Here is a 24830-nt window from a genome sequence, read left to right on the forward strand (position 1 = left end):
TCACTGCATTCTAACTTTTGTAACTTTGGAACTTAAAATTTATGTAATCTTCTTATAGGATATGCACAAGAAGTTAAGCACGACCTCTCCGATTATTAAAAGTACAGCAGCGGACACGACTGCGAGTTGCGTACAGTTAAATTAATCTTCTAATGGTTAGGGTATTATTGCAATTGAACAGTAAAAGACAGTATTTAATCTCAAAATAATCTTAGATAGCCTAATTTTAGCCAACTCGATTGATTTCACGGCCAGCAAAGGATTACAACGCATCGAAACAGAATAGAAATACATAATACTTTAAAAGTAATTATTTGACAATTTGATTGAGTCGAGGTAACATTTATCATAAAGGTGGGGCAAATTACGACCGCCATACATGAAGATGTTGGTCACGTGAAAAATCAGAATATGCGATATGAGCTATTATTGCACAAATGGCTTGCTAGAGAGAACAACTGATGCATGTGTAACGACAGAAATGTCTCTAATGTCTATAGGCCTACTTTTGTACCACAGTTCACAAAAGCAGAGAATGCAGAACATATGGGCTTGCTCATGTTCCATGAAGTTTTTCGATGTCCATTGTCCATCCTGCGGACACACCTAAATGTATGTTGTCTGTGTACTGTATATCCGATTTGTTGCATTTCGCAACAAATCGGAACCACGGACAGACACAAATATTGTGTCTTGGTTCTGGATGTGTTAAAAAAAAGTCGGGAGAGGGAGGTGTTCCTGAGGCAACAGAAAGATATGATGGTGTTGCACCAACAGATGTTTTCATTTTGAGCCGCTCCCTCCCTCTGAAAACATTTCCAGCGTTGCAAGGTGCCGGGCTTATAGGAAAGAAGCTTGCGTTGCTTCTTCATTTAAGGATTTATAAATAAATAAAATAAAGACTCGCGTGTCCTCTGATGTACTCTGTGATCCTGCCATTGCATGTACATGCATTAATAAGTAATAATTAATGATAATTTGATGACTATGGTCATGAATGGATCGTAATTATGACTGTGATTACGATTATGATTGAAATCATGAGAATGAATTTTCATTGATTGATGTTAACTGTTGTTGTCATTCTGAGGAAACAGTGGTTGTTGTACACTACTACAACTATTAATATTATTCTTTCCAGTATTAGTAGATTAGTTGTAACTTAGAAATGTCAATATTCAGATTTCAATTGTGTACAAGCAAATTATTAAAACCAGATTTTTGAGTGAAGAAACAAAGGTACGTTGTCAGAAATGTCAATACTGCTCTCTCTGTGACATTCCAAAATCACCATTAAAACAGTCAATGTAGAGGTTCATGTCGCACAGACAGTCTAATGTCTATTCATTATTGGCCTTGATAAAGCTGTTTCCAAAGAGGGTCTGGACGGGGCCAATGATTGGAATTCTGCTGCGTTGCCAAGTTTTGTGTAAATCAAAATTGTATTCATATAAACAAATGTAGGGCCTGTGTTTCTGTATTATATTTCCTTGCTGTTGTTACCTGTTTCTTCATGTGAACATGCAACCTGCATCATCCGTTATACGAAGAGGAATGTGAAGATGAAAGAAATCACAGTCAGGGCCCTGAGATTTTTGACAGAATTTTTTAAAATCCAAATACTGAAATGATGCTCTGTAATATGTATTATGTGATATTATTTTAATTGTAAACGTCGAATTAGTCTGTCACATTCTCTTGTTTGACGGATGTTTTGGGATTTGTGTGCAATCTGATCAGGCCATCCAAATGTGGCTGTCTCCCATACAGCGCCACCGTCTCTCAGATTTCTCAACAGCGCAACTTGAAATATCAGGCCTATAGAAGAGCAATTAAGTGTTTAATGGCGTTAACATACATTCATTCATTGACGTATTTGGCCTTCATATAAGCCATTTCATATAAGCTGACAGTCGTCAAATAAATAGTTATCAAGCTGCATATAAGACATTTACATTTATTTATTTAGCAGACGCTTTTATCCAAAGCGACGTACAAAAGTGCATACAGACACCATAGTGATACCGCTACTTGCAAGCGAGTGTTTATTTCCACATAATACCTGTCACCAAGGAGAGATTCAATTAAAGGAAAGGTATGCATATGACGTACACGGAAGCGAAGAATCGGAACGTCAATGCGGGTAAACTGAAAGTTAAGAATGGGAAGAGGCAGGTTTCTATGAAACTCTTCCTACTGTATTTAAATCTTTCGATACAAAGATGTTTGCAGAAACGGACACCGACACACAGCAGGTAAAGGTAATCTACTGCGGTGACAGAACTCAACTATTTTACTTGGATTTAACGGTTAAATTTCACCTTTTAGGACGTACAGTTAGAGGCTAAGACACAATTAACATGTGTAGTACAAAGATGTTTTTATTCAGCTTGCTCAAACGATTTTAGATTTTAAAATGGAAAAAGTTTGAGCATTGCAGTTTATTGTGTAACCAGGCAATTGACTGCGGTTTTATTAGGTAAATTGCAGTCTTACCTCTGTAGATACTAACTAAAATGTCTGTGGTTCAGTCGTTCAAATAAATAAACGCATACTTGGGCATATGTGCTTTTTAAACCCTCCAACTCCGTATCTGATCTGGACAGGTTCACATTTGTCGCGTGGACGGCGCAGGGCACCTTTTACAACCCAAAAGACACGGACATGTCGCAGGCACGTTGGCGTTGGTTTTACCTGGCTGAGTGCGGAATGTGGCATATGTTTCAGGTAACTGTTGTTTGTGTCTGTGTCCCTCTGACCGTCCGACAGTGTTTCTCATCGTATTTTTCTTTTGTCTTATCTCTAAAGGAATGCTTCATCACAAAACAAAGAGTAATTGAAAATGCATAGATACGTGAAAAGGCGTTTCTTTAATAATAATAATAATAATAATAATAATAATAGTAACAGTGATGATAATAATAATAATAATAATAATCTGTTCTGTTATTCTGTGTATATGTGTATTTTCTATTTGTTTATATGTACATTTACTGTATCATCCCATTTCTGGACTATTGTAGGTCAATCCAAGTAAAGAGTGCTCTCTGACCAGTGATTGCATTGAACGGAAGTATGTTCGTAATCAGCAGGGTATTGCGGAATACTCCATTGCAGGATACATATACCTATTTGATTTCTTAGGTAATTAACAACTCTGTTTCTTCTATTCCATATAAATAGCTATAGTACACTGAGGCTCAGGTTCAAATTATAGTTGGAACACAACTGCTGTCACTGACTCCTAGTGTAAACTGAATTGAATCTGTGCTGCTGGTTATTATATAAATTATCAATACCGTGTGCAACATATCAGTGAAGCAAATCTTTATATACGTTGAAAGTAATAACATGATATTTAGAGATTCTCAACTTCAAATTTCTGAGCAAGGTATGTTATACATAAATGCACATTGCATATAAATTGTATAGTGGGTTTACTAATATTGTTTTTGATGGACTTGCTTGCAATAACCTACAAACCAGCAGTGATTTTTGGGGCACACCTCATTTTCATACTGGATTGGATTAAAGCATTGGATTTCTAATGTTTTTATTATTTCATTTCTACAATCTATATTGTATATATGAATGTATTGCCCGGCTCCAATTTGTCTTGTGTTTGTTGGCTTATGTTTTGCCTGCTTGGCCACACCCAGATATGAAACAGATCAACATGACAACAGGAAAAGACCGACCAATCAAACGGGTCCTACATTCAGACACTGGCTTCAGGTGAGCCTGATCTTCTGTAAGACTGATTGTGTGTGTTTCAATGAATGAATGAATTCAATGTAATAATGAATGTAACCAAACACCAGAATGGTGTAACTCCGCCTTACTTACTTTTACTTAGTTTTTTTATATTATAAACTTAATTCATGCATCATAATATTGTAGTTTTTTATTGTGTTATTGTCTTTTATAGATGCATCTGCAATACCATCGCCCTGCCTAGCCCTGCACATCAGGAAAAAATTACTCCAGATGAACCTTACCAGGTAAACAGAACAAGAGATGTTTAAGGTGAAAAGGTGCTGCTTCATTCAAAAATTATGTCAGTTACTGCCCCGGAGTTTCCCCCCTCTTTCTCTCTGTATATTGAAATGAAAAACGACTTGCACTCTTTCAGGGGTCAGCCCTGTACTGTGTATCTGTGTAGTCTTTCAAGGCATTCCAGTGTCTCATGGCTCATGCAGTAATCATATGCAACACGTGGTCTTATCGTTGCTCTCAGGGGGCTGCTGTTCACATGGTTCACTGTGAATAGCTGAGTCTGAAGCTCATGGCTACCCCCCTCCCACTTACTCCATTTTAAACTTGATCTGTCAGCTTGTTGACTTGATTTTCTGTAGTTTCAGTGGATTTACTGCTTCCTCACAGAATCAGTCAAACCATATAACTGAGACAAACAGTGTGGGTTTATATTTTTATTGATCTGCATTTGTATTCCTTTCTTTCCAGATCATCCCTCTTGACAGAGATACAAGGGAATTTAAAAGCGTGAAGAAACTTTTTGCGGAGACAATGCCTGATGCAGACATATATTCAATTCAGAGAATACAGAACTCACACCTCTGGGAATGCTTTCGCAGGTAGGCAGTGTTTTACGTGTGACACAGTATATATTAATCATGCTGACCAATTATTAATTTATTTTAAACAAGATATGATTATAACCTCAGTGATCATTATATGTTTAGTGTACGTGCGTATAATGATGTATTTACCTTGTTTTTTATTCATGTCTTCAAAAGGAAGAGAGAACAGCTGAGCACGACAAAGAAAACAACCCTTGATGAGAAGAAGTTGTTTCACGGCACAGATCGTAGAAACATTAAATCCATATGTGCTTATAATTTTGACTTGAGATTTTCAGGAAGCAATGGTAATCTCTTAGGCAATGGTAAGTTGTTGTCATGATCTGGAGTTACATAACTATTCAGTTAACGCTAGATAGTGTTTCTCTTTTCTGCAGTAAATTGCAAATTGTGTTCAGCGATAATTGAAGTCAACAGCTTTGTATTATTTTATAAACAATAACACAGATTAAATTTGTTGCTTGACATTAATGGGGTCTTTGCAGACTGGAGACTCACCTGTTCAGACTGTATCCTGGTACACCTCTCTGAACATAACTCACCTTCCCCTTAAATGTGTATTAGGGGCTGATGCAACTTCATTAGATTAATTTTGTTATCTTTCTTTGCAAGTCACTCTGAATAAGAGCATTTGATAAATGACAAAATGTAAATGTAAATTAATACAGGAATATGCATTATTGTGAATGACAGTTTGTAATTGAGGAAAATATTCTTTTTTCTCTCAGGAGTTTATTTTGCAAAACATGCCAGTTATGCGAATCATTTCTGTCGAAATGAGAAGCATAATGGCACACCAAGCCTGAAGGCCATGATTTTGGCCAGAGTGCTGGTTGGGGAGTTCACGCTGGGTGAAAAAGGGATCTGTCGGGTCCCCACCAAAAACTGGACCAAGAGAGAATTCTATGACAGCTGCGTAGATGAATTTGCCCACCCAAAAGTCTTTGTGGTCTTTGACAGCAATCAGGTATACCCGGAATATGTGATTGAGTTCTATTAGTAATCATTCAGCTGGATATTGTCCTCTGTTCAAATGAGCATCAAGCAGTGTAATGTGTCCTTAACCTTGAATAATGAATGTAAGAAAAATAAGACATCCCACTTCTTTAAATCTGTTACTCAATAATCACACTATCTAACATCTGTGACTCAAGAGTTAAGGACAAAGCATGTTTTTTTTATTTCAAGAAAGCATCCTCTCTGTCCAGAAGAAGTTTAGAATGTTAGACTAAGTGAAAGATTAGTGAAAGAAACACTAGATGGAATAGGCAGGGATGAGGGCAAGAGTAGTGGGCACAGCTTTTCTTTGTTTGATTTAGTCCTGACATTTCCAAGTGCCTAGGAAAATAGGAAAGTGAAAATACTAATTTAAGCAAAAAAAGGTGCACATTTCAATAAGAGGAACCTTCGTTATTTCCCTGATCTATCACCTTTTGTGTATACACCATATTGACTTTTGATGTATTTAATGCTTCCTTTTTTTTTTTTTTTACTTGAAAGAGGCCCGTGTCATTATGACCGAAATCAATGGCAGTCTCTACTTTAGAGTTTACATTAGGTAAGTGCGTTCAAGATATATTTAACTGGTATCAAATCACTTAAAGTTGAAGTCTGAGTCATTTCATGCTTTAATTAGGGTTAGGGTAAGAGTTTTTACTGATTCTGCAGCTAACTTTCTAATGTCTGTGTCAGACTCTTGTACATGTTACTCCTAATTACATTGATGCTGGATGTGTCTCTTGATTGTCAATTGTAGTCTTTTGTTTTAATCTCTTGGTGTCTATGTATGATTTTTTTTTTTTTTTACTTTGTTTTAAACTTTGTTGTTCTGGACCTGTTGGCCAGACTGTTATTGTAAATGAAATTGGTTAAATAAGAGAAAAAGTATTTGTTACGATAGAGGAATACATGAGTTTACATCTCCAGAACTGCTGACACTGGAGTGACTAGTTTAAAAACAACAGTAAGTGTCTCTAGCCATGTTGTGCCCCATTGTCATGCTAGAGTGCTCATCTGAATTTGACTTGATTTGCAAAGAAGAAGGGGCTTTGCATACCTGCCCTGTCTCACTGTGACACATGAAGTAGAGAGCTTGGCTGCACTGGGACTCCTCCTCTGGATGCCGGCACTCTATGTTTACAGTGAGGGTCTCTGTCCATTTCATCACTGGATTCACTTTCCATTCACAGAATATCCATATTTTGCTCCTTATTGATTTGTGTTCCTGTTGAGTGATTTGCACCCTAACCCTGACTGTTCTTCTTATAGTTTCTGTCAGGGTTGATGGGTTGATGTTGTATGTTTCAATCCCAGGCTCCAACGCTAACATCAACATGCGCACAGACAATTACAAGGACAAACAGGTACACACTTTATTAGCAATTAACAGACTTGGATGCAATCGATGAAATGTGATCCACTATTGGTAGGTTTGAATTGGATTGGAGACAAAGGGCCCTTGAATATTTATCATTTAAACAATTAACACAGACTAAAAATTAACAACATTCACAGTTCATTCCTTCACGGTAGACAAATACATTTACGTAACATGTAAATGCTATTTCAGATGATTTCCACACTGCACTTTTCAAATGTACTGTGGAAAACATGGTGGATGCCAAATCACAGAGAAAGCAGTCTGTTAGGAAATTAATTATGTTGTATTGATTTTCCTTTTATAATATGTTAACAATATTATGGTTACAAAGAGAAGATGTAAACTGTCTGATGTAAAGTCTGCTGGTTGTAATTCACTGCCGCTGTGAATATAAAAAAAAAATCTGGTATTTCTGGGGGTGGCATTATATTGGCTAAACTCTTGAACTCTGCAGAGTACTTCCATTCAATCCTCTTCATCATCAGAGCACCACAAATATACATATAGTCAACCACACAGTGAGATCTCCATTACAGTATTTCAATATCAGTGTTACGGCACATTCCTTTCTCACATATCTACACCAATCAAAAAAAAAAAAAAAAAGAATACAGAACCTATCACACCCATGGTCATATCTAATGATTATGACAGTGTTGTTAAAAATTGGGATACCTATACCTACCTTTACCTATACAGCACTGAGTTAGGCCCTTATTGGGGTTTCCTACAGAAATAACCATAATAACCCTGAGATTTAACTCGTTACAAGCATGTACAGCTAACCTCTTTCAAAGACACAGAATTAGGATGCAATATCGTACAGCCACAAAATAAATGCCCAGACTTGAAGTATTTGCTCTGTCTTCCAAATATTCCTCCACTTCTCCATAACTGGTGTCTGTATCACATTATTGCCAATGCTACTGCACTCCCAATCATTATTCTCACAACTGGTCTCTCCTCATATTGCACCAGTAGCAACATTGGTTCATTGTATCCCAATGCAAATCACTTCCTTGTCTTGGCAGAAATTACTATCAATGACAACCATTTTGGTTGTGCACGAAAGCTAGTTAGCCAGGTAACTTATTACCTGATTGATTTTGAGTGATTTTTAAATTTTATTTTAGTGTCATGATGCCTAGTCCTTAAGGGCTTCTAAGACAGTATTAAACAGGAGAACATTCAGTAGGACTTTACAATTGGTAAATGTATATGTATATTGTGATACCAGACATTACATAATACCCTTGTTGACTTGAAAATGATAAGGAAGGCATAATATTGTACTAGCCTAATGATAGCAGACATTATATTGCAGTACTATTATATACATATACTGCACTGCACTGCAATATAATAATATAATATCATTATTATGCCTTCCTTATCATTTTCAGGCCAACAAGGGTATTATGTAATTAAATATAAGTAGCAATTGGTTAATAGTGGTAATGTTAATTCATTCCTTGCTGCAATTAGTCATAGTCATTATTAGTGTAGCTAATTCTTTCTGCTCAAAGTAGTTATTGCATGCATGATATAGGCTACTAATATGTTCTATTAACAACAAATCGGTGTTGCAAGTGGAGTTTACAAATCTACGTAACGCTGGTTACCTGGATAGAATTCAAAATAAAGGCGTGTATTTGACGTACGCTGAAACAAACAATCACTACGTCAGTGAGGAGAAACTGAAACTGATGAGGGTCCGATGAAACTGTACTTCTTAATACGTGAACGTCGTTCCCGAGCAAACATGCACTCAGAAGACAACACAGTGGGACAGCTGGCTGTTTTACAAAATATAAAGCGGAATAAGCTGTCGCTAAGACTTGACAGGTTAGCCGGATAGCTGATTTAACGGGTATTCTGCTGCTAGCGATCTTCACCACAACGGTTTAATTTAGGCTAGATGTATACTTTTATTTTGCTGTGCACGTAGTGATTGGGATGACGTTAAAATGAGTGCTACAAGGTAACGAGTGCTAACGAATTTCGTCACGGAACGCTGCTGAAAAATTCCGAAAAGTTTGATGATTTAAATACTGTCACAGATATAGGTGAGTGATGCTTATCGTTACACCGAGGATCTGACTGAGATGATCTTGGATCCAATTGTTTCTTGTCTGCTAGTATGTACACCGTGGCCCTGTAAGGAAATAACAAACGCATGCTTAAATACACATCGAAATCGATGTAATTTCGCCCTTCTCTCTGTAACACACCTGCTCTGTATCTAATATAGACAGGACCATGTTTGGCGCCTGGGCAGCGGAGGACTCCTCTGACGAAGTGGAGGACATGGACACGTCAGAGTGGTGTTGGTTATATTTGTCCAACTGCGGAGATTGGCACATCTTTAAGGTAACGACTTAACATATTACGTCTGTCTTTCTGATCACCCGACGGTGTATAGTATACCTCTTACTCTACTTTATTTATGTTTTCGAGGAGTCAAGGAGGTCAAATTAGAAGTGTGGTTAATTGAAAAGAATGGAGTAAAAACCTCAACTGCATATAAACTAATGGAATGTAAGAATTTAGTGCATATTATTTTAAATGTCTGTCTGTCTGACTACAAACCTGTCTAAATGAACTAATACTAAAATATTTCATGTTTGTATGTGTACCCATTCCATTTCAATGTTTCTGCAGTTCAGTCCGAACGATGTGTGCTCCCTGACCAGTGACGAAATTGATCAGAATTACAATAGGAATAGGACTGGAAATATGGAATACCAAATAGCAGGATGCACCTACCGATTTGATTTTTCGGGTATTGAACAAATCATCATTTCTATGATTCTTCTATGAATTATGGTTGCTTTTAAGCAATCCCAGACAATGGCATGTGCTAAGCAAGTAAATGAATGGAATGACAGTTATAACTGAAAGACTCAACTTCACCTTCACCTTCACTTTTTGAAGACAAATGTAGTTTGCTTTGCTTTGGGTTTTCATATATCCTGCAAAATAAAAAAAAATAATAGACTCATGCTATCTTATGTGTGAACTTGGGCTGTCAGGTTGATAAGTAGTGAGACAACTCATTTTAATTTTTTTTGTCTGTCTCAGTTATGTAACTCTTTTCTTCCCTGCTCAAATTTCTCTCCTGCTTTTCACTCTTCCGGCCACACACAGAGATGAAACAGATCAACATCAGGACTGGAGAGGAGAGACCAATCAAACGGGCCCTACGTACAGAGACTAGCTCTAGGTGAGCCTGAGCCACTCAGTTATTGAGATTGTGACTGGTGTGTTTCGGTGCACTCAGTGTTACTAAAAACCAAAACAGGTAATTCTGCCCCAGCCCTGCAGGCATTATGTGGCTTTAGTGTCTTTCATACAGTTTCGGTACAGTTCCACTTTCACTTCTAGTTAAAACATCTTTCCTTATGAAAGCACCTAGCTCCATTATGTAAGGACTACAAACACTTCTACTGACCTTTTCGTATTATAAACTTTATCATGCATCATAAAAGTTTCTTTGGGTGTATTATTGTTGTTATTGTCTGTTATAGGTGTATCTGCGATAATTTTCCCCTGCGTGCTCCCTCACACTGGGAAATGTTTACTCCAGATGAACCTTACCAGGTAAACAGAATAAGACATTTTCAGGGTCAAAGGGAGCTGTGTCATTCAAGACTTGTCATTTGTGACTATCTCTGTAGGCTTTATATGTAATACACTACTTGAACCCTTTCATAGATCAGCCTTGGGTATCCTTCCAAGGAATTCTAGAGTATTTGCTGTCCACGTGATACACAGTAAATAGAGGAGTTTCTGGAGGAAGCTTAAGTTTGGGGAAAGATTAAGTGATACCCAGAAAAATATAATCAAGCTTATGGTTACCGTCCTCCCACTTACCGCATTTTAAACTTGTTCTGTCAGCTTGTCAAATTGATTTTCTGTAGCTCCAGTGGATTTAGAGAATACAGTTCAGAGAATACAGAACTTACACCTCTGGCAATTCTATTGTTGGTAGGAAGCGTTTTATGAATGACACTGTGTAGATAATAATCACAATGACAAATGTCATCCGCTCCTTTTTATCATTAAATAAATATTACTTCACTGATTGTTATGGATTTACTTAATGTTTACAGCTTAATGCTTGGCTCAGATTTTGAGTAGAACTGGGTATAGAAGTCCAAGAAACTGTTGGAAAAATGTTATACATATAATTGAAAGTAAGTTTTGCTTAAAAGCATCACTCAGACTTGAATGTATTGCATTTAAATGGAATGATGTTATTACACCGAAATTAGTGTAGTATTGCATTCTTTAATCCTGTCACTTTAGGTTCACTCTTCAAAACTACAAAATGTGGTGCTTTTATATTTACTGCAGCTGTGCACAATGAAAGATGTATTTACCTTGTGTTTTATTCCTCTATGTCTTCAAAAGGAAGAGAGCACACCTGAGCGTCACAAAAAAAAAGATCCTTGATGAGCGAATGTTGTTTCACGGCACAGATCGTAGAAACATTAAATCGATATGTTCCTATAATTTTGATTTGAGATTAGCGGGAAGGAATGGTGGTTCCTATGGCAAAGGTGAGTCATCATGATAAGGAGATTCGTAACAGGTCTCTATTCAGATTATGCTAATAATGTTTCTTCTTTTCTGCACTAAATTGTATGAGTTCATTGGTGATTGAAATCAACAAATGTATATTATTTGATACAGTAAATAATGCCCTTATTTGTCTTATTGTAGGGTATCTTGTATTGCTGGATTACACTTGGATAAGAGCGTCTGTTAAATGACAAAATGCAACTGCAAATGAAAATGGGCATATGCATTGTTGTAGAGTATATCAGAGAATGACACTGTCTGATTGAAGAATTTTTTTTTCTCAGGGATTTATTTTGCAAAACATGCAAGTTTTGCAAATTTATACTGTCCAGTGGAGATACATAATGGCACAATTACCCTCAAGACCATGATTCTGGCCAGAGTGCTGGTTGCGGAGTTCACACAGGGTGACCCATGGATGTATCGGGTCCCCTCTAAAGAACAGACCACGACAGAATTCTATGACAGCTGTGTAAACATGGTAACATACCCAAACATCTTTGTGGTCTTTGACAGCAGCCAGATATACCCAGAATACTTGATTGAGTTCCATTAGCGGTCACTCAGTTGCATGTTGGCCTCTGTTCAGCCCAGTAACAAATAGCGGAATTTGTCTTTAATGTAGAATAAGGAATTTATGAAAAAGCAAACATCACACTTGCTTAAATATTTTACTCAAATTTAAGGACAAACTTTTTTTTTTATTTCAAGAGAAATCCCCCTCAGGAATTGACTTCTGCTCTACAGGAGGTGTTTTGAATATTAGAAGAAGTGAAAGAAACACCAGGGCTGGTAAATATCAAGCATTAGTTACCCTTGTGAATGTGACTGACATCTCATTGAAATCAAGGTTAGCCTCTGCTTCTGAGTTTGCTTTAGGGACTTGGCCTTTATCTGATCACATCCCATGATAGCCTAAAATGGTTGTTGTATCATTATACTTATCACTTTCCTTTTTTACAATGGCACTGCTAATTTTCAGTTATTTCAAGATTACAGCAAGGCATCTACTAAATATAAATTTATGCAGGGAATTCATTTTTAGGTCTTAATTTAGATTACAGTTGCTGTTTACATATCATATTTCAGTTATCAAGGATGAGCATAAAGCTGCTTATACACTGTCAGAGAACAGCCCTGGGCACCACTCCAACAAGTCTGAAAAAAATAACTTGAATTAAGTAATTGTTTCAATGAACTATGCAGGCATTAGTAATTGTTCTGATGACCAACCAGTGGGTGTATATATTTTTTTCCAGAGTAATACCCTCATCACTCTTTAAATAAAATCTTGTGACAACACCATGTTCAGTTATTTACATGGTAACAGGGTGTGAATAATGTTTTTGACTTCTTGATGGAGAAAATCCTTAAATTATGTCCATTAACAGTAAATTAGATATATTGAAATTATTTTTTGTAATTTGTCAGATTTTTGTAGTCATGATTGCAAAGGTTTGAGAAAAAAATGTTTCTTTTTAAAAGAATGGTTTAAAAAATAAACAATATTATCAAATAAAGCACATGATCCTCTTTAATATACAGAAATGCACAGTAATACAAAACATCAAAAGTATGATCAAACTTCCCAGTGTGTGAATGTAGTGAGTTTTTTCATGTGGTAGGTGGTAGTTCAGAGGAGGGCAGAACACTGCAAGAAAAGCTTTCCAGACAGCAGAGACTGTGCCTGCAGTTCTCCTGTTCAAAAAGTAAAGGTAAACTCATTTCCAGAGGAAGACATCTTGTACTGTAGCTGGACTAATGTAAACCCTGCGAGAAAAGGAAAATTCATGCTAGTTGTAAATTAAATTCATGGGAAAAACGTAATTCTGTTTGTGTATGCACACAGATGCGATCATTTTGGCAATTTGAGTATTTAAACAGGTCCTTCAAAAATTTAACTGTATTGCCATTTTTGGTTGCATCAGTCAGCTGCAAAAAAAATGTTGGATCAGCCAGCTACAGAGTCTGTTGATGTACTCTCCTATAAGACTTACAGTCACTGAAACTCAACACAGGGCAGTTCTGTGGTACAGTGGTTAAAGAGCAGGTGAATTTCAGCTTTTTAAATTTAAACATAAATGTAAACTGTTTTAGATGATCTGGATAAAGGCATCTGCTAAGAAAAAAATGAATGTAAAATAATCCATTTAGAGCCATATTACACCCTTATTACACAAATAAAATCAGGATCTCTATAAATACCTGTATGTACTTACAATCATTACCCATCATCTGAATAGTTTGGTTCAAATATCAAACAGCTGTGAAGATGACAGACATTTTCAAAATCTTGAATATGCAATGCTGTTAGCTGGCAAAAAGGTGATATGCCAAATGAAGTGGAAAACATATTTCAATATTACACAGTGTTGGTATGGATTGTTGAAGTGACAGGTAGGTTTTGTTTGGTAGTGAGAGATTTTTGCATTTGTTTCAGTTGATAGTCTTCAACTGGTGGCATCAGGTACAGTGTTTTCTGAAGCGGCACATCATTTTAACTCAGTAATTTGACTTTATCAGGTCAAATGAAAAATGCGGGGGTTAAATTCCCCTGTGTTCATTACTATATACATGACAGAAGAAAGAAGGTGTGTTTGTTCACAAAGAGGAATAAATGTGTGTAATCTCCAGCATTTAAGTCACTGGTTTGAAAACAGTAGGGCGTAGTAAGTGTTTCTAGCCACATTGTGCCATCTTTACCAACAATGTAGCCTGGTATCTGAAGATACCTGAAGAAACTCATGAACTGTGGTTCACCTATGTGGATAGCCAAGGGCACTGGTGGGAATTTTGGGCCCCCTGAAAGGTTAATGCACTGGGCCCCTATATATATATGTAACAAAAATATATAAAATATATGGTAGAACCTTTGAGGGCCCCTGTCTGCTTGGGGACCTTAGAATCATCCCAGCCCCCCCCTTACGGCGCCTCTGAGGATAGCGGACTGAAAATCAGTGGGGTACAGGTAGAAGTGCTATGAGCGTCCACTTAGACAGTAATACTCTGGATTTTCATATATACAGTATAAAGCACTGACAGTTAGGCCCTTTTTGTGGTTTCCTACAGAACATCCATAATAATCCTAATAGTTGACTCATTACAAATATTTATCTCTGAGCCTTGACTCTTTATAAACATGAACATGTCAAACATGTACATTCAAAGCCTGTGCTTTGAATTTTAATGCAGAATTTTAATGCAGTATCAGACAACCACACAACAACTGCCCAGACGTGGACCATTTGTTGTCTTTCTTATCTACTTCTGTTTCTCCATATCCGTTTTCTTGCATTACATCACCACAGTATTCCTAATCACACTTCTCACAGCTGGTCTCTACTCATATTCGGCCAATGGCCACATTTCTTCATTCAATCACGTTCAAAATACCTCTTTCCCTTAGCAGACAATATACCACCATCCTATACAGACCATCATCTTTGGTTGTGTATGAAATCTGCTTAGCTAGGTAATTAAGTTTATAACCAAAAGGCAGAGTAGTAATATGGGCCTACTGTCCGCTATTAACAGGCTGCTAACATCTTTTAGATGCCTTCCCTATCATTTCCACTTTAACAACATCATTATATTTGTCATTTATTATTCGTCAGTAATCGTTTGTTTGCGCAGGCTCGGCGCCAGGAGAAAATACAGAGGGATACAATTGCAATCCAAGAGGGTGCACAAAAAGTCATAAATACTATGAAGGTATCGGGATATAAGAAGATAACTGGGAGTGCACAGAGGTCCATCTGGGGGTGCACCCCTAAGTGTAGCCGGGTCAATTTGTACTCTGCGATGTGTTTTAAAGACGGAGACCCATGATGACGTAGCTGCATTCGTATTTATTGCCAGTCTTCTGCATAAGAGTGCATGTAAAAGAAAAGAAGATGATTAGCTTGTAGCTTGTCAATCATTTAGCATGTCATGTCGGTATACGGTCGAATGTAATACAAATAATAAGTAAAAAGCGAAATTTACATTCAATAGATGATAAAAACATACAGAACCTATGTGAGACAGAGGATTATACATGTTGATTGTGGATGGATGTTATCAACTTTTATAATGAAGTTGTACATGGAGCACATGTCACACTGACCTCGATCATCAGACCGTACAGTATAGGCGGAGAAAATACGGATGCGTAGGAGACTTAACCCTTTGTTAGCCACACCCCCTTTTTAAGTGACTTCCCATGAATCACTAAAATCCCAAAATGCCTCAACACAGGAAGAACATCGAAACAATTCAACAAAATAAAAGCAGATAGGCGACCACAGAGAAATGAATAACTGAAAAATAGCTAATCCCAGCAACATGGATATGAAATACTAGTGAAATAATAATGTCAATATTAATCCTGCTACATAAGCACCCCCATAGCGCCGGGCCTTTGCAGTAATGTTAATTCATTGGTTCGTACATTTAACCATCGTCATTATAACTGTAGCCAGCTTTCACAATAAAGGCATATGTGTTTGAAGTACACGGAAGCAAACAATCAGGACGTCAATGTGGAGAAACTGAAACTTGAAAATCGTAGAGTCAGATGACACTCCTGGATATATTTACGTCTCTCCTGGCCGAACATGCACTTAGAGTATAAGACAGTGGGACAGCTGGCCGTTTCACAAAATGTAACGCGGAGTAAACTATCGCTTACACTTGACAGGTTAGCCGGATAGCGGGTTTAACAGGAATTCTGCTGCTAGCGGCGTGTAGCCTACATGCAGTAGGACACAGTTAAACGTGCGCTGCAAGGTGACGTTTAATGAATTTCGTCACGGAATGCTGTGTTTGGAAAGTTCCATTAAATTTGAATATTCTTACACATACTAATGAGTGATTTTTTTTTCCTGTGACAAGGATCTAAGATTTTGTGAGATCCAGTCGTCTCGTGTCTGTTAATAAGTGCATAACTGACCAGTCCTTGGCTCTTCAAGAAACAACCAAACATGCTTAAATACAGTACACATCGAAACGGATGTAATTTCGAATTCTAATCCCCGCCTCTGTATGGAACGGTAACAGGATTATGTCTGGCGCCTGGGCAGCACTCTTCTGACCACATGGAGGAAATGGACACGTCAGAGGCGCACTGGTGTTGGTTGTACTTTGCTGACTGCGGGGAATGGCATATGTTTAAGGTAGCTATATAACATTTTATGTCTGTTTGACCTCCAGACGATGTGCCTAGTATCCTTCTTATGTTTTCCTTTATTTTTCCAATCTGTCAAGGAGGTTAAATTAGTAATAACTATTAAATAATGGGGTAAATAAAAGCATCATTTGTAAGAAGCGCGTAGAATATAACAATTTAGTGCATATCATTTAAAATATCTAACTAATAAACCTCAATAAATGAATTAATACTAACGTGTTTCATATTTGTTCTGTATCAATCTATTTAAATGATTTTACAGGTGAATCCAAGTGATGTTTGTTGCCTGACCAATGATGAAATTGAGCGGAATTACAATAGGAATAGGACTGGCATTATGGAATACCATATAGCAGGGTACACCTACAGATTTGATTTTTCAGGTACCGAACAAGTCATTATTTCTTTGATTCTCCTATGAATAACGGTTGTACTGTGTTCCTTGGTGGAACACAGCTGTTTCACCACTGATTGCTGTTGAAATATCTCTCTCTGTCTGCATAAATTGATAATATGTAAACTGAAACAAGTTTAAGCCATCTCAGATAATGACATGTACTAAGCATTTAAATGAATGGAACTGTTTGTTGGTCTGCTTTTTGCTCCTGTGGCCACACCCAGAGATGAAACAGATCAACATCACGACTGGAAAGCAGCGACCAATCAAACGGGTCCCACATACAAGCACTAGCTGTAGGTAAGTCTGAGCTGCCTAAGTATCGAGCGTGTGATGAGTGTGTTTCAGTGTGCTCAGTGTTTCTGAAAACCGAAACGGGTAACTCCGCCCCGGGGCTGCGTGAGATCTCTCATGGCGCGGCTTTCGTTTCTGTGATACGGTTTCCGTACAGTTTCAGTTTCAGTTCTGATTAATATGTCATTTCTGAATGAAAGGGCTTGTGTTTGTTGTTAGCTTTTACTCTGTAGTATGTGTACTTCACATCTACTTTCAAATATTTTATAATTGTGTTTTTTTTTCTTTTACAGATTTCTGTGTGATGCTTTTGCCATATCTGTTCCTTCACACTGGGAAACAGCCTTACCCTATCAGGTAAAAGGGAAGAGGGCAACATTGGCCCAAAGGGAAAGTGTCTTTCATCAATAATGTCCTTTAATGTGTCAGGACTAGATTTAGTAATGTGATTAGTGTAGCACAAAAATATGTGGGTACATTGCAGTCACAGTCAGAGTAACATTAACAGACAATGCAGCAAGAGTTATGAAAGTAAATTATGCAGAAGTTTGAAGAAACTTGAAGGAAACTGCAACAGCAGTGCCATACTTTTAGGTGGAGCTTTGTTGAGCTTGGGGCTCAATTTGCAGCCATATGCTGTTGCAAAAAAGAGTTGGCATTTTCTATTCAAATGTAGTAATTCATCCATGCAAGTATGAGGTTTACACATAAGGCTAACTTCAGTAGAATACTTAATAGACTGTTTTCAAATTTCCTTCCAATTTTAGTGCATTTATCCTAGTTGTCCATATAAAGAACTGCATATGTATATAAGACCAATGTGCACAGAGTCTTAATTACAAGTAACAGGTCTTAATTGCAAATTTCACTTGTTATGACATTAGCACATCCCATGCATGTTATTTTGCCTGTACCACTCACAAACTGCATGCATTTTTAAGTAAATCTTTTCCCTTTCACAGTCTATCTTTGTCATCTTCTCATTTCTGTCTTCTAAAATGTAATAATTACTGTCAAAGGGTTGTTGTCCTTGCAGATTTTGCTTGCAAAGTGGGTTGCTTGGCTCCCAAAGAAACATTATCAAGCTCAGGGTTGGTCTAGGCCTGTTCACCCCATGGGTCTTTGTTCATAATTGGCTTCTGCATTGAATAGATATGCTGTGACACCATTAGTCAGCTGGTTCCTGAAGGTTTCTGTTGGATTTAGAGAGGAAGAGTCTGGGACAACAACAAAAGTGAAATTAGAAAAAATGACTGAATGTTAGCTACATCACATAACAAATTGTTGTTTGAAAAAAGTGATAATCATTCTTTTGTTCCAGCTCAACCCTCTAAGAAGAGATACCAAAGAGTGTGAAGACATAATGAAACGCTTTATGGAGACAATGCCTGATTTCCCCATCAAGTCAATTCAGAGAATACAGAACTTACACCTCTGGGAGTTATTTTGTAGGTAGGTGGTATTGGGTTGGTATCTGTTAACAGTGGTGGGGAACCCCATTTATTGTAATTAATTTTGATCATGACATGACCATTACTTGAGTGATTATCATGGCTTTAAAGAAATCTTACTTCAGTAAAAATATTCTTAATTATCAGTAATACTATTAAACAGGAGATACGTAAGCTGAATTTTCTTATGCAGTATTGTGAATTTGAAATGAAGCAAAACTGTTTGCAGTGCAATGCAAAAATGTAACAGTTGCTTAGATTTGTTACTCTTATCTACAAAATGCATTTTGGTTAGGGCAGGCCATACAGTTCTTCAGCATGGGTTTTTGGATTTATTCTCCAAAAACACAAAGCTTTGTCATTCGTAATACGTTCCGCGTATTAAAAGATGCTTTTCCCTGTGTTTCGTTGCTCTGTCTTGTAAAGGAGGCGGGAACAACTGGGGAGGCTAAAACAAATGAATCTTGAAGAGAGAATGTTGTTTCACGGCACAGACTTCGGAAATGTTCGGTCCATATGTAGTTCGAATTTTGACTTGAAGTTAGCCGGACGCCACGGTTCTGTCTATGGCAAAGGTGAGTTTTACTCCTTATGTGGAGGTGTGAGTCTTCACTGGGTTTGCTCTAATTTATTAGCTGCTTCTTGTTTGACACACAACATCACAAGTTCACCAGCCACTGAAATAAAAAAAATTCTATGGGTGTGTAACGACCTCACCTCCTCCCACTCTGGCTTCAACCATTCAGCGCTCAGCGTTGCAGATCTCCCTTGCAAAGTCTACTCTTGCGAAAGTGTATGCTACGCCTGGTTCATCAGATTCCTGTTACGAATCCGACCTGTTCTTCAGTTCAGCCTGTTCTTCAGTTTCTGTTTTGGATCCTGTTCGATTCCTGCCTGTCTTCCGTCTGATTGTCTGTTCATGCCCTGTCTGTATCCTACCCCATTCCAAAATAAAGTCTTGTGTTTCCGCACTTGCATCCAGCTCTCTTTGCAGTGTGTGACGGTACAAATCAGAAAAAAATGCACTTACACTTGCTTGAATTTGTTACTCTTAGCTATGTATGTAAAATATATATTACTGGCTATGAGAGGGGAACAATGCACCACTGATTGAGGAAATGTTCTCTTCTTTCACAGGGATTTATTTTGCACGAAATGCCAGTTTTGCACATAAATACTGCAAGTCCACGGACAGCTGGAAAGGCATGCAGCCGCTCAAGGCCATGTTTCTAGCCCGAGTGTTAGTCGGGGAGTTCACACTCGGAGAAGGCAGGTTTTGCAGCCCTCCCTCCAAAGACAAGACCAGGACAAGCTTCTATGACAGCTGTGTTGACGAATTTTTCCACCCAAACATTTTTGTAGTGTTTGACAGCAGCCAGATATACCCAGAGTATTTGATTGAGTTTTAGTAATGGCCACTTAGCTGGAAGTTGGCTTCTGTTCATTTCAACTGCATCAGCCTTATTCTTAACTTGCAGTAATGTATTTATGGAAAAATGCTCAAGTATGTCTGTGACAGAGTGCTGTCTCTACGTTTGAGTATGTGCTCTGACTGCCATACCAATGAGCCAGGCTCTTTGGCGTTGCGGTCAAGCTACAGGTTTAGCACCCTCTAGACCAGGGTTCAAAGCTGGCTGGGGTGACTGCTTTTGCCCTTTGCTACAATATCAATCAAGTCCTTGAAAATCAAATCACAGACAATACAACTTTCCATGAAGTCATTTTTTTCAAGAAATTATCCACTTGGTGATCACCTTCCACTGCTGTCCAAAAGGGATTTTGAATACTGGAGTAAGTGAATGAAACACCAGCTTGAATTGGTTGCGGGTGAAGGTCACAACAGTAGACAACACTCTTCTGTGTTTGATTCAGTCATCACAGTTCAGATTTCAGAAAGTGCCTTTGTCAAAGAAAGAGAACCACCAGGAATGAGAAAATATATGGTGTGGATTTCAGGACAGAAAGTATGCATTTTTGTGAGAACAACCTTTGCACTTGCACTGATTGGTTTTGTATATACAACCTTTACTGTACATTGACAATTTATATTATGTATTTGCTACTTATTTTTTAAGATTCACAGAGAACCTCATAAGTGACTCACTGAATACTGAGTCAGGTGTTTTTACATTGGTTGTATTGCCCTTAGGACTCAATACTAATGCTATGAGTTAGTGCTTTGGGGAAGTGGTTTTCAATTTGTCTTCTGTTATTCAAATAGGGTGCTTCATGAAGACCATTTGCCTTGAACGCGTGAGTGTCAGGGAAGCAAAAGAATCAAATTCATTATCTCCAGCACAAAGGTATTTCATCTTATCTCTTAATTTTGCCCTTCCATGCCTGGAAGCTAAAAGGTATAGTATTGACTTCCAGATGACTAATTTGTGCGCTCAAAATAACTGATTTCTGCTATATGAAGAATAATGGCTCAATAATATAGTTTGCTATCCTGTTGGCATTGCGTGAACCAGCTTCCAGTCAAAATGAATGAAATTCATTGCCTTTTTCTATGGCTTAGGGTTCTCATTGGTTCTCAGTTTTGAAATTGTTTTTTTATTTTATTTTTATTTCCTGTGTCCAGATGTGAGATAATACTTCTCTATTTCCATCTCATTGGTAAATGATAAATACAGAGGAACCATATGAGGTAATGGAAAAACTTTTTTTTAAGAGACAGATAAGTAAACACTTCCTGATTTCTTCCATTGGTGGTTTCTGATTATCATTTGCTTCTTTTGAAGTCCTTCTTTGTGTACCAGGATATTTCCTAGTCCCATTAATTGTCATCATCTTTTCATGACCCATGGGAAGGTGCCTCAGCAGCGATTGATGGAACATGTGTGCACAATAGTCTTAAGTGTTTAGCATATCATTCATTGTTTTGCTCTGGCATTTGTCATATTTCAATTTCAGCTACATCAGCAAGACACCACCTAAAAATGAATATCTGTTGGGAATGCATTATTAATTCTAAATTAAGCTTACAATTGCCATTTACAGTACAGAAAAGACACCTCACAAACGGCATGCACCCATCTTGCAGCAATTAAGGATAATATAGAAATTATCCTTAACATATCATGTTCCTAAAAAAACAAGAATGCATAGCAATATAAAATATTTGAAGTATAATTGAACTGCATAGTCAATAAATGCAGTGATTATTCATGTTAGGCCACAAGAGGGCAGAACACTGCAAGAAAAGTATTTCAGGCAGCACTTGATTTTGTCTGAATTGTAATACTCTGATAAAACGGTGGACTCATTTCCTACTAAGGAAAATTATCCAACATTTTTAAAGCTGTGGTACTGAAGCTGTAGCCCTGCAGGATGTGTAAGCAGATGTTAATAGTGAATTATGGGACAAGAACATGTAATATGGGATAAGAACATGTAATTGTGTTTTTCTATGCACACAGATGCACTTTATGTGTCACACCCTCATGTTTTGGACAAGAAGAGCCTTTAAACAAGTCCCTCAACCAGCCACTGCACTGCATCAGCATGTTTGGTGGCACCAATCAATAAAAGTTGGATCAGCTGGCTACACATTTTGTTGGTGTGATTTATTGTATGTAAAATGAAATTAGAGTTAGAGCCATTTGTATGCAGTTATTGTCTTCACCACACACAAACACACACACACGCACACACGCACACACATACACATACACATAAGTGTATATACAATATGTACTGTTTCAGTTTCTATTGCAAATGATGTATCTGATATCAGAAATGAATGGAGTATAAGACATCCACAGTTAGTATTTAAATATAGCACAGATTGTAGAGTGATTGAGGGTTTTGTTTGGTTTGGTAGCTGTTGTACTGTTGTCAGCTGATGTTGTCAGGTGTAGTGTTACCTGCAAAGGCAGGTGGCAGTGTGGCAAGAGTGGATTAGGTATTTGGCCTAAGACTAGAGGGCTTTAGATGCTAAGGTTACTTTGTGTGTCTGATCAGAGACACAGAGGAGTATTGAATGCACTTTTCCCATTCAGGAGCTCTGAGGTCTGATCTAGCACCAAAGCAGCAGAGAACAGCAGTCATTTATGGTGAAGCCCTACTTCACTCAGTGTTCAGCCAGTTAGTCCAGCACTCACTCCAGATATCACATAAACAGTAGGTACATACACTGACTATGGAGAAGAGTCAGAGCATCACATTTTAAGGTCCTTTCTCTCAAACATGCCATGCTGCCACCATGCCCACATTTGCCCCTTCAGACTGATCCATATGACTGTAGAGCAATGTATGGTGTAACTGGAACAGTAGTTTTCTGTTAATCATATCATCTAAAGTCTAAACCAACTAGTGTTTATGGTAAAACTACTATTTACATCTTTTATGCATTATTATTGATTTCTCACATTTTAAATCCAGTAAGCATGTCTCAGAAACTTTCCAAATGAATAGGTTAACCTCTACTAACCTTTAGTTAGTATGTACACCTCATATATTTGCTTCAATAAGGTCTGTAACAGTACGTTATCAACATTAGTCACGTACAATTCATGTCTGGAATGTGGAAAACAAAGTGATAGTTGCTCACAAACCTGCTCCTCTAATCATTACCCACTAGATGGCAGTCATGAAACATCTAAACCCATTATTTTCAGACAGATAGCCTGGTACCCAACACTGTCTTTCACTTCGCAGAAAAATGGGAAATGGGAAAAAGAAGTAGTTTGGATTTAATATGGTGTCTTCTTAAGGTAAATACTTCCTCCTGCTATGGTCCTTCATATGTCGTTTACTTCCCCTATACATTGTAAATAACATTTTTTTTTCAACAACTCCTGAAAACGTGACATCCCATGAGCTGAAAAGACTGCGAGTTGGTTTTGCGTGCGTTAATACAATTAACTGTACATTAATTAATTTGTATAAGTTCAGTAACTCAGAGTTCCGAAATTGTTTCGTGAGTGGAGCAACTGCAGTTGTAGTCCATCTGCTGGATAGTGATATAAACCCTAAGTCATGGCACTAAAGTTAAGGTTATGAATGTGTTTTTTTTTAAATTGTATTTTTTATTGTATTGTATTATGTAATTCTACGTGTTGATCCAGACATTCGAATAACAAACTACTCACTGCGAAAAAAAAAAAAAAAGAATTTTGGCTCAGACTCAGAACTCTTCTGAGGTTGACCTGATTTGCACAGAGGAAGATTGTTTGCATATCTGCCCTGCTTCACCATTTGACACTTAAGTTATAATAACCACACTGCTCTCTTATTGACTTAAACCTTGAAACAGTTGAGTTGTTTCTCAGGCTCTGATGCATAGAGAACAAATTATGGCTGCACTGGGACTTACACTCTGGATACTAGCACTCTCTGTTCATGGTAAGAGACTCTGGCCACATTATCACTGAGAATCACTTTACCGTCCTTTTATTCTCATTATAGCTGGTGTTGTTGCTGCTGTAAGGGCTGTTGGGCTGATATTGTGTGTTTTATTCCCAGGCTCCATGGCTGACATCATCCTGACTCAGAGTCCTACAGTGGAGTCCGTCTCTGTAGGAGGGAGTGTCACTCTCAACTGCAGGGCCAGCAGCACAAGTGTAGGAGACTCTATAGTCTGGTATCTGAAGAGACCTGGAGAAACTCACAAACTCCTGTTCAGCTATGTGGGTAACAGAGCATCAGGGATTCCAGCTCGATTCACCGATGGCAAAGATGGAGCCAACTACATGCTGAAAATCAGTGGGCTGCAGGCAGAAGATACAGGAGATTATTACTGTCAGCAGCACTACGGGTCTCCATTAACACAACGATAGAGACCCGTACAAAAACCTCCCTCAGCCAAAGGAACTGCTCTGCCTGTTAGAGACTATACTGAGGTATCGACGAGTGAGGTTGTTTACAGAGTCACTTTAATACATACAGAAACATACAGTGTTTCAGAAAGTCTTTGTAAATTTCTGAATTTCAAATTATGCAGAATACTTATTCA

The 24830-nt window shown here is 37.7% G+C and overlaps 4 protein-coding genes and 1 gene segment (V, D, J or C); all 5 read left to right on the forward strand.

The window, feature by feature from the left end:
* The first annotated feature begins 2155 nt into the window (after nucleotides 1-2155).
* On the forward strand, nucleotides 2156-5930 carry LOC118770628 (protein mono-ADP-ribosyltransferase PARP11-like). 2 transcript variants are annotated; one of them, XM_036518392.1, is made up of 8 exons: nucleotides 2156-2255; nucleotides 2607-2727; nucleotides 3024-3144; nucleotides 3660-3735; nucleotides 3929-4001; nucleotides 4465-4595; nucleotides 4758-4906; nucleotides 5330-5930. In XM_036518392.1, exons 1-8 carry the CDS (start codon nucleotides 2182-2184, stop codon nucleotides 5599-5601), a joined length of 1017 nt encoding a protein of 338 aa, XP_036374285.1. In that variant the 5' UTR covers nucleotides 2156-2181; the 3' UTR covers nucleotides 5602-5930. The 2 variants fall into 2 exon arrangements, with proteins under 2 accessions (XP_036374285.1, XP_036374286.1); XM_036518393.1 differs by having other exon boundaries at nucleotides 2212-2261.
* Nucleotides 5931-8876: 2946 nt separating this feature from the next.
* Nucleotides 8877-10916, forward strand: LOC118770665 (protein mono-ADP-ribosyltransferase PARP11-like). The gene is made up of 6 exons (XM_036518426.1): nucleotides 8877-9047; nucleotides 9233-9351; nucleotides 9643-9763; nucleotides 10129-10204; nucleotides 10509-10581; nucleotides 10902-10916. Exons 2-6 carry the CDS (start codon nucleotides 9241-9243, stop codon nucleotides 10914-10916), a joined length of 396 nt encoding a protein of 131 aa, XP_036374319.1. The 5' UTR covers nucleotides 8877-9047; nucleotides 9233-9240.
* Nucleotides 10917-11325: 409 nt separating this feature from the next.
* LOC118770666 (protein mono-ADP-ribosyltransferase PARP11-like) lies at nucleotides 11326-12211 on the forward strand. Its single transcript, XM_036518427.1, has 2 exons — nucleotides 11326-11543; nucleotides 11850-12211. The coding sequence occupies exons 1-2, from the start codon at nucleotides 11354-11356 to the stop codon at nucleotides 12119-12121; spliced, it is 462 nt and encodes a 153-aa protein (XP_036374320.1). The 5' UTR covers nucleotides 11326-11353; the 3' UTR covers nucleotides 12122-12211.
* Nucleotides 12212-17355: 5144 nt separating this feature from the next.
* LOC118770667 (protein mono-ADP-ribosyltransferase PARP11-like) lies at nucleotides 17356-20283 on the forward strand. The gene is made up of 4 exons (XM_036518428.1): nucleotides 17356-17403; nucleotides 18745-18875; nucleotides 19301-19449; nucleotides 20012-20283. The coding sequence occupies exons 1-4, from the start codon at nucleotides 17356-17358 to the stop codon at nucleotides 20281-20283; spliced, it is 600 nt and encodes a 199-aa protein (XP_036374321.1).
* A 4062-nt stretch (nucleotides 20284-24345) lies between these two features.
* LOC118770669 lies at nucleotides 24346-24654 on the forward strand. The segment is given in 1 exon segment: nucleotides 24346-24654. A coding segment is annotated over 1 exon segment (309 nt).
* The last annotated feature ends 176 nt before the right edge of the window (nucleotides 24655-24830 follow it).

This window comes from Megalops cyprinoides, chromosome 23 (assembly GCF_013368585.1).
Source record: "Megalops cyprinoides isolate fMegCyp1 chromosome 23, fMegCyp1.pri, whole genome shotgun sequence".
NCBI classification, from domain to species: domain Eukaryota; kingdom Metazoa; phylum Chordata; class Actinopteri; order Elopiformes; family Megalopidae; genus Megalops; species Megalops cyprinoides.

Bases quoted from the DNA above. Each gene is read 5' to 3' on its own strand.
- LOC118770628 (XM_036518392.1), top strand. From the start codon at position 2,182: ATGAAACTCTTCCTACTGTATTTAAATCTTTCGATACAAAGATGTTTG. The intron at 4,596-4,757 runs GTAGGCAGTGTT...TGTCTTCAAAAG, and splicing joins CTCTGGGAATGCTTTCGCAG to GAAGAGAGAACAGCTGAGCA. The intron at 4,907-5,329 runs GTAAGTTGTTGT...TTTTTCTCTCAG, and splicing joins TGGTAATCTCTTAGGCAATG to GAGTTTATTTTGCAAAACAT.
- LOC118770665 (XM_036518426.1), top strand. From the start codon at position 9,241: ATGTTTGGCGCCTGGGCAGCGGAGGACTCCTCTGACGAAGTGGAGGAC. The intron at 9,352-9,642 runs GTAACGACTTAA...ATGTTTCTGCAG, and splicing joins GAGATTGGCACATCTTTAAG to TTCAGTCCGAACGATGTGTG. The intron at 9,764-10,128 runs GTATTGAACAAA...GGCCACACACAG, and splicing joins CTACCGATTTGATTTTTCGG to AGATGAAACAGATCAACATC.
- LOC118770666 (XM_036518427.1), top strand. From the start codon at position 11,354: ATGTATTTACCTTGTGTTTTATTCCTCTATGTCTTCAAAAGGAAGAGA. The intron at 11,544-11,849 runs GTGAGTCATCAT...TTTTTTTCTCAG, and splicing joins TGGTGGTTCCTATGGCAAAG to GGATTTATTTTGCAAAACAT.
- LOC118770667 (XM_036518428.1), top strand. From the start codon at position 17,356: ATGAAACAGATCAACATCACGACTGGAAAGCAGCGACCAATCAAACGG. The intron at 18,876-19,300 runs GTAGGTGGTATT...TGTCTTGTAAAG, and splicing joins CTCTGGGAGTTATTTTGTAG to GAGGCGGGAACAACTGGGGA. The intron at 19,450-20,011 runs GTGAGTTTTACT...CTTCTTTCACAG, and splicing joins CGGTTCTGTCTATGGCAAAG to GGATTTATTTTGCACGAAAT.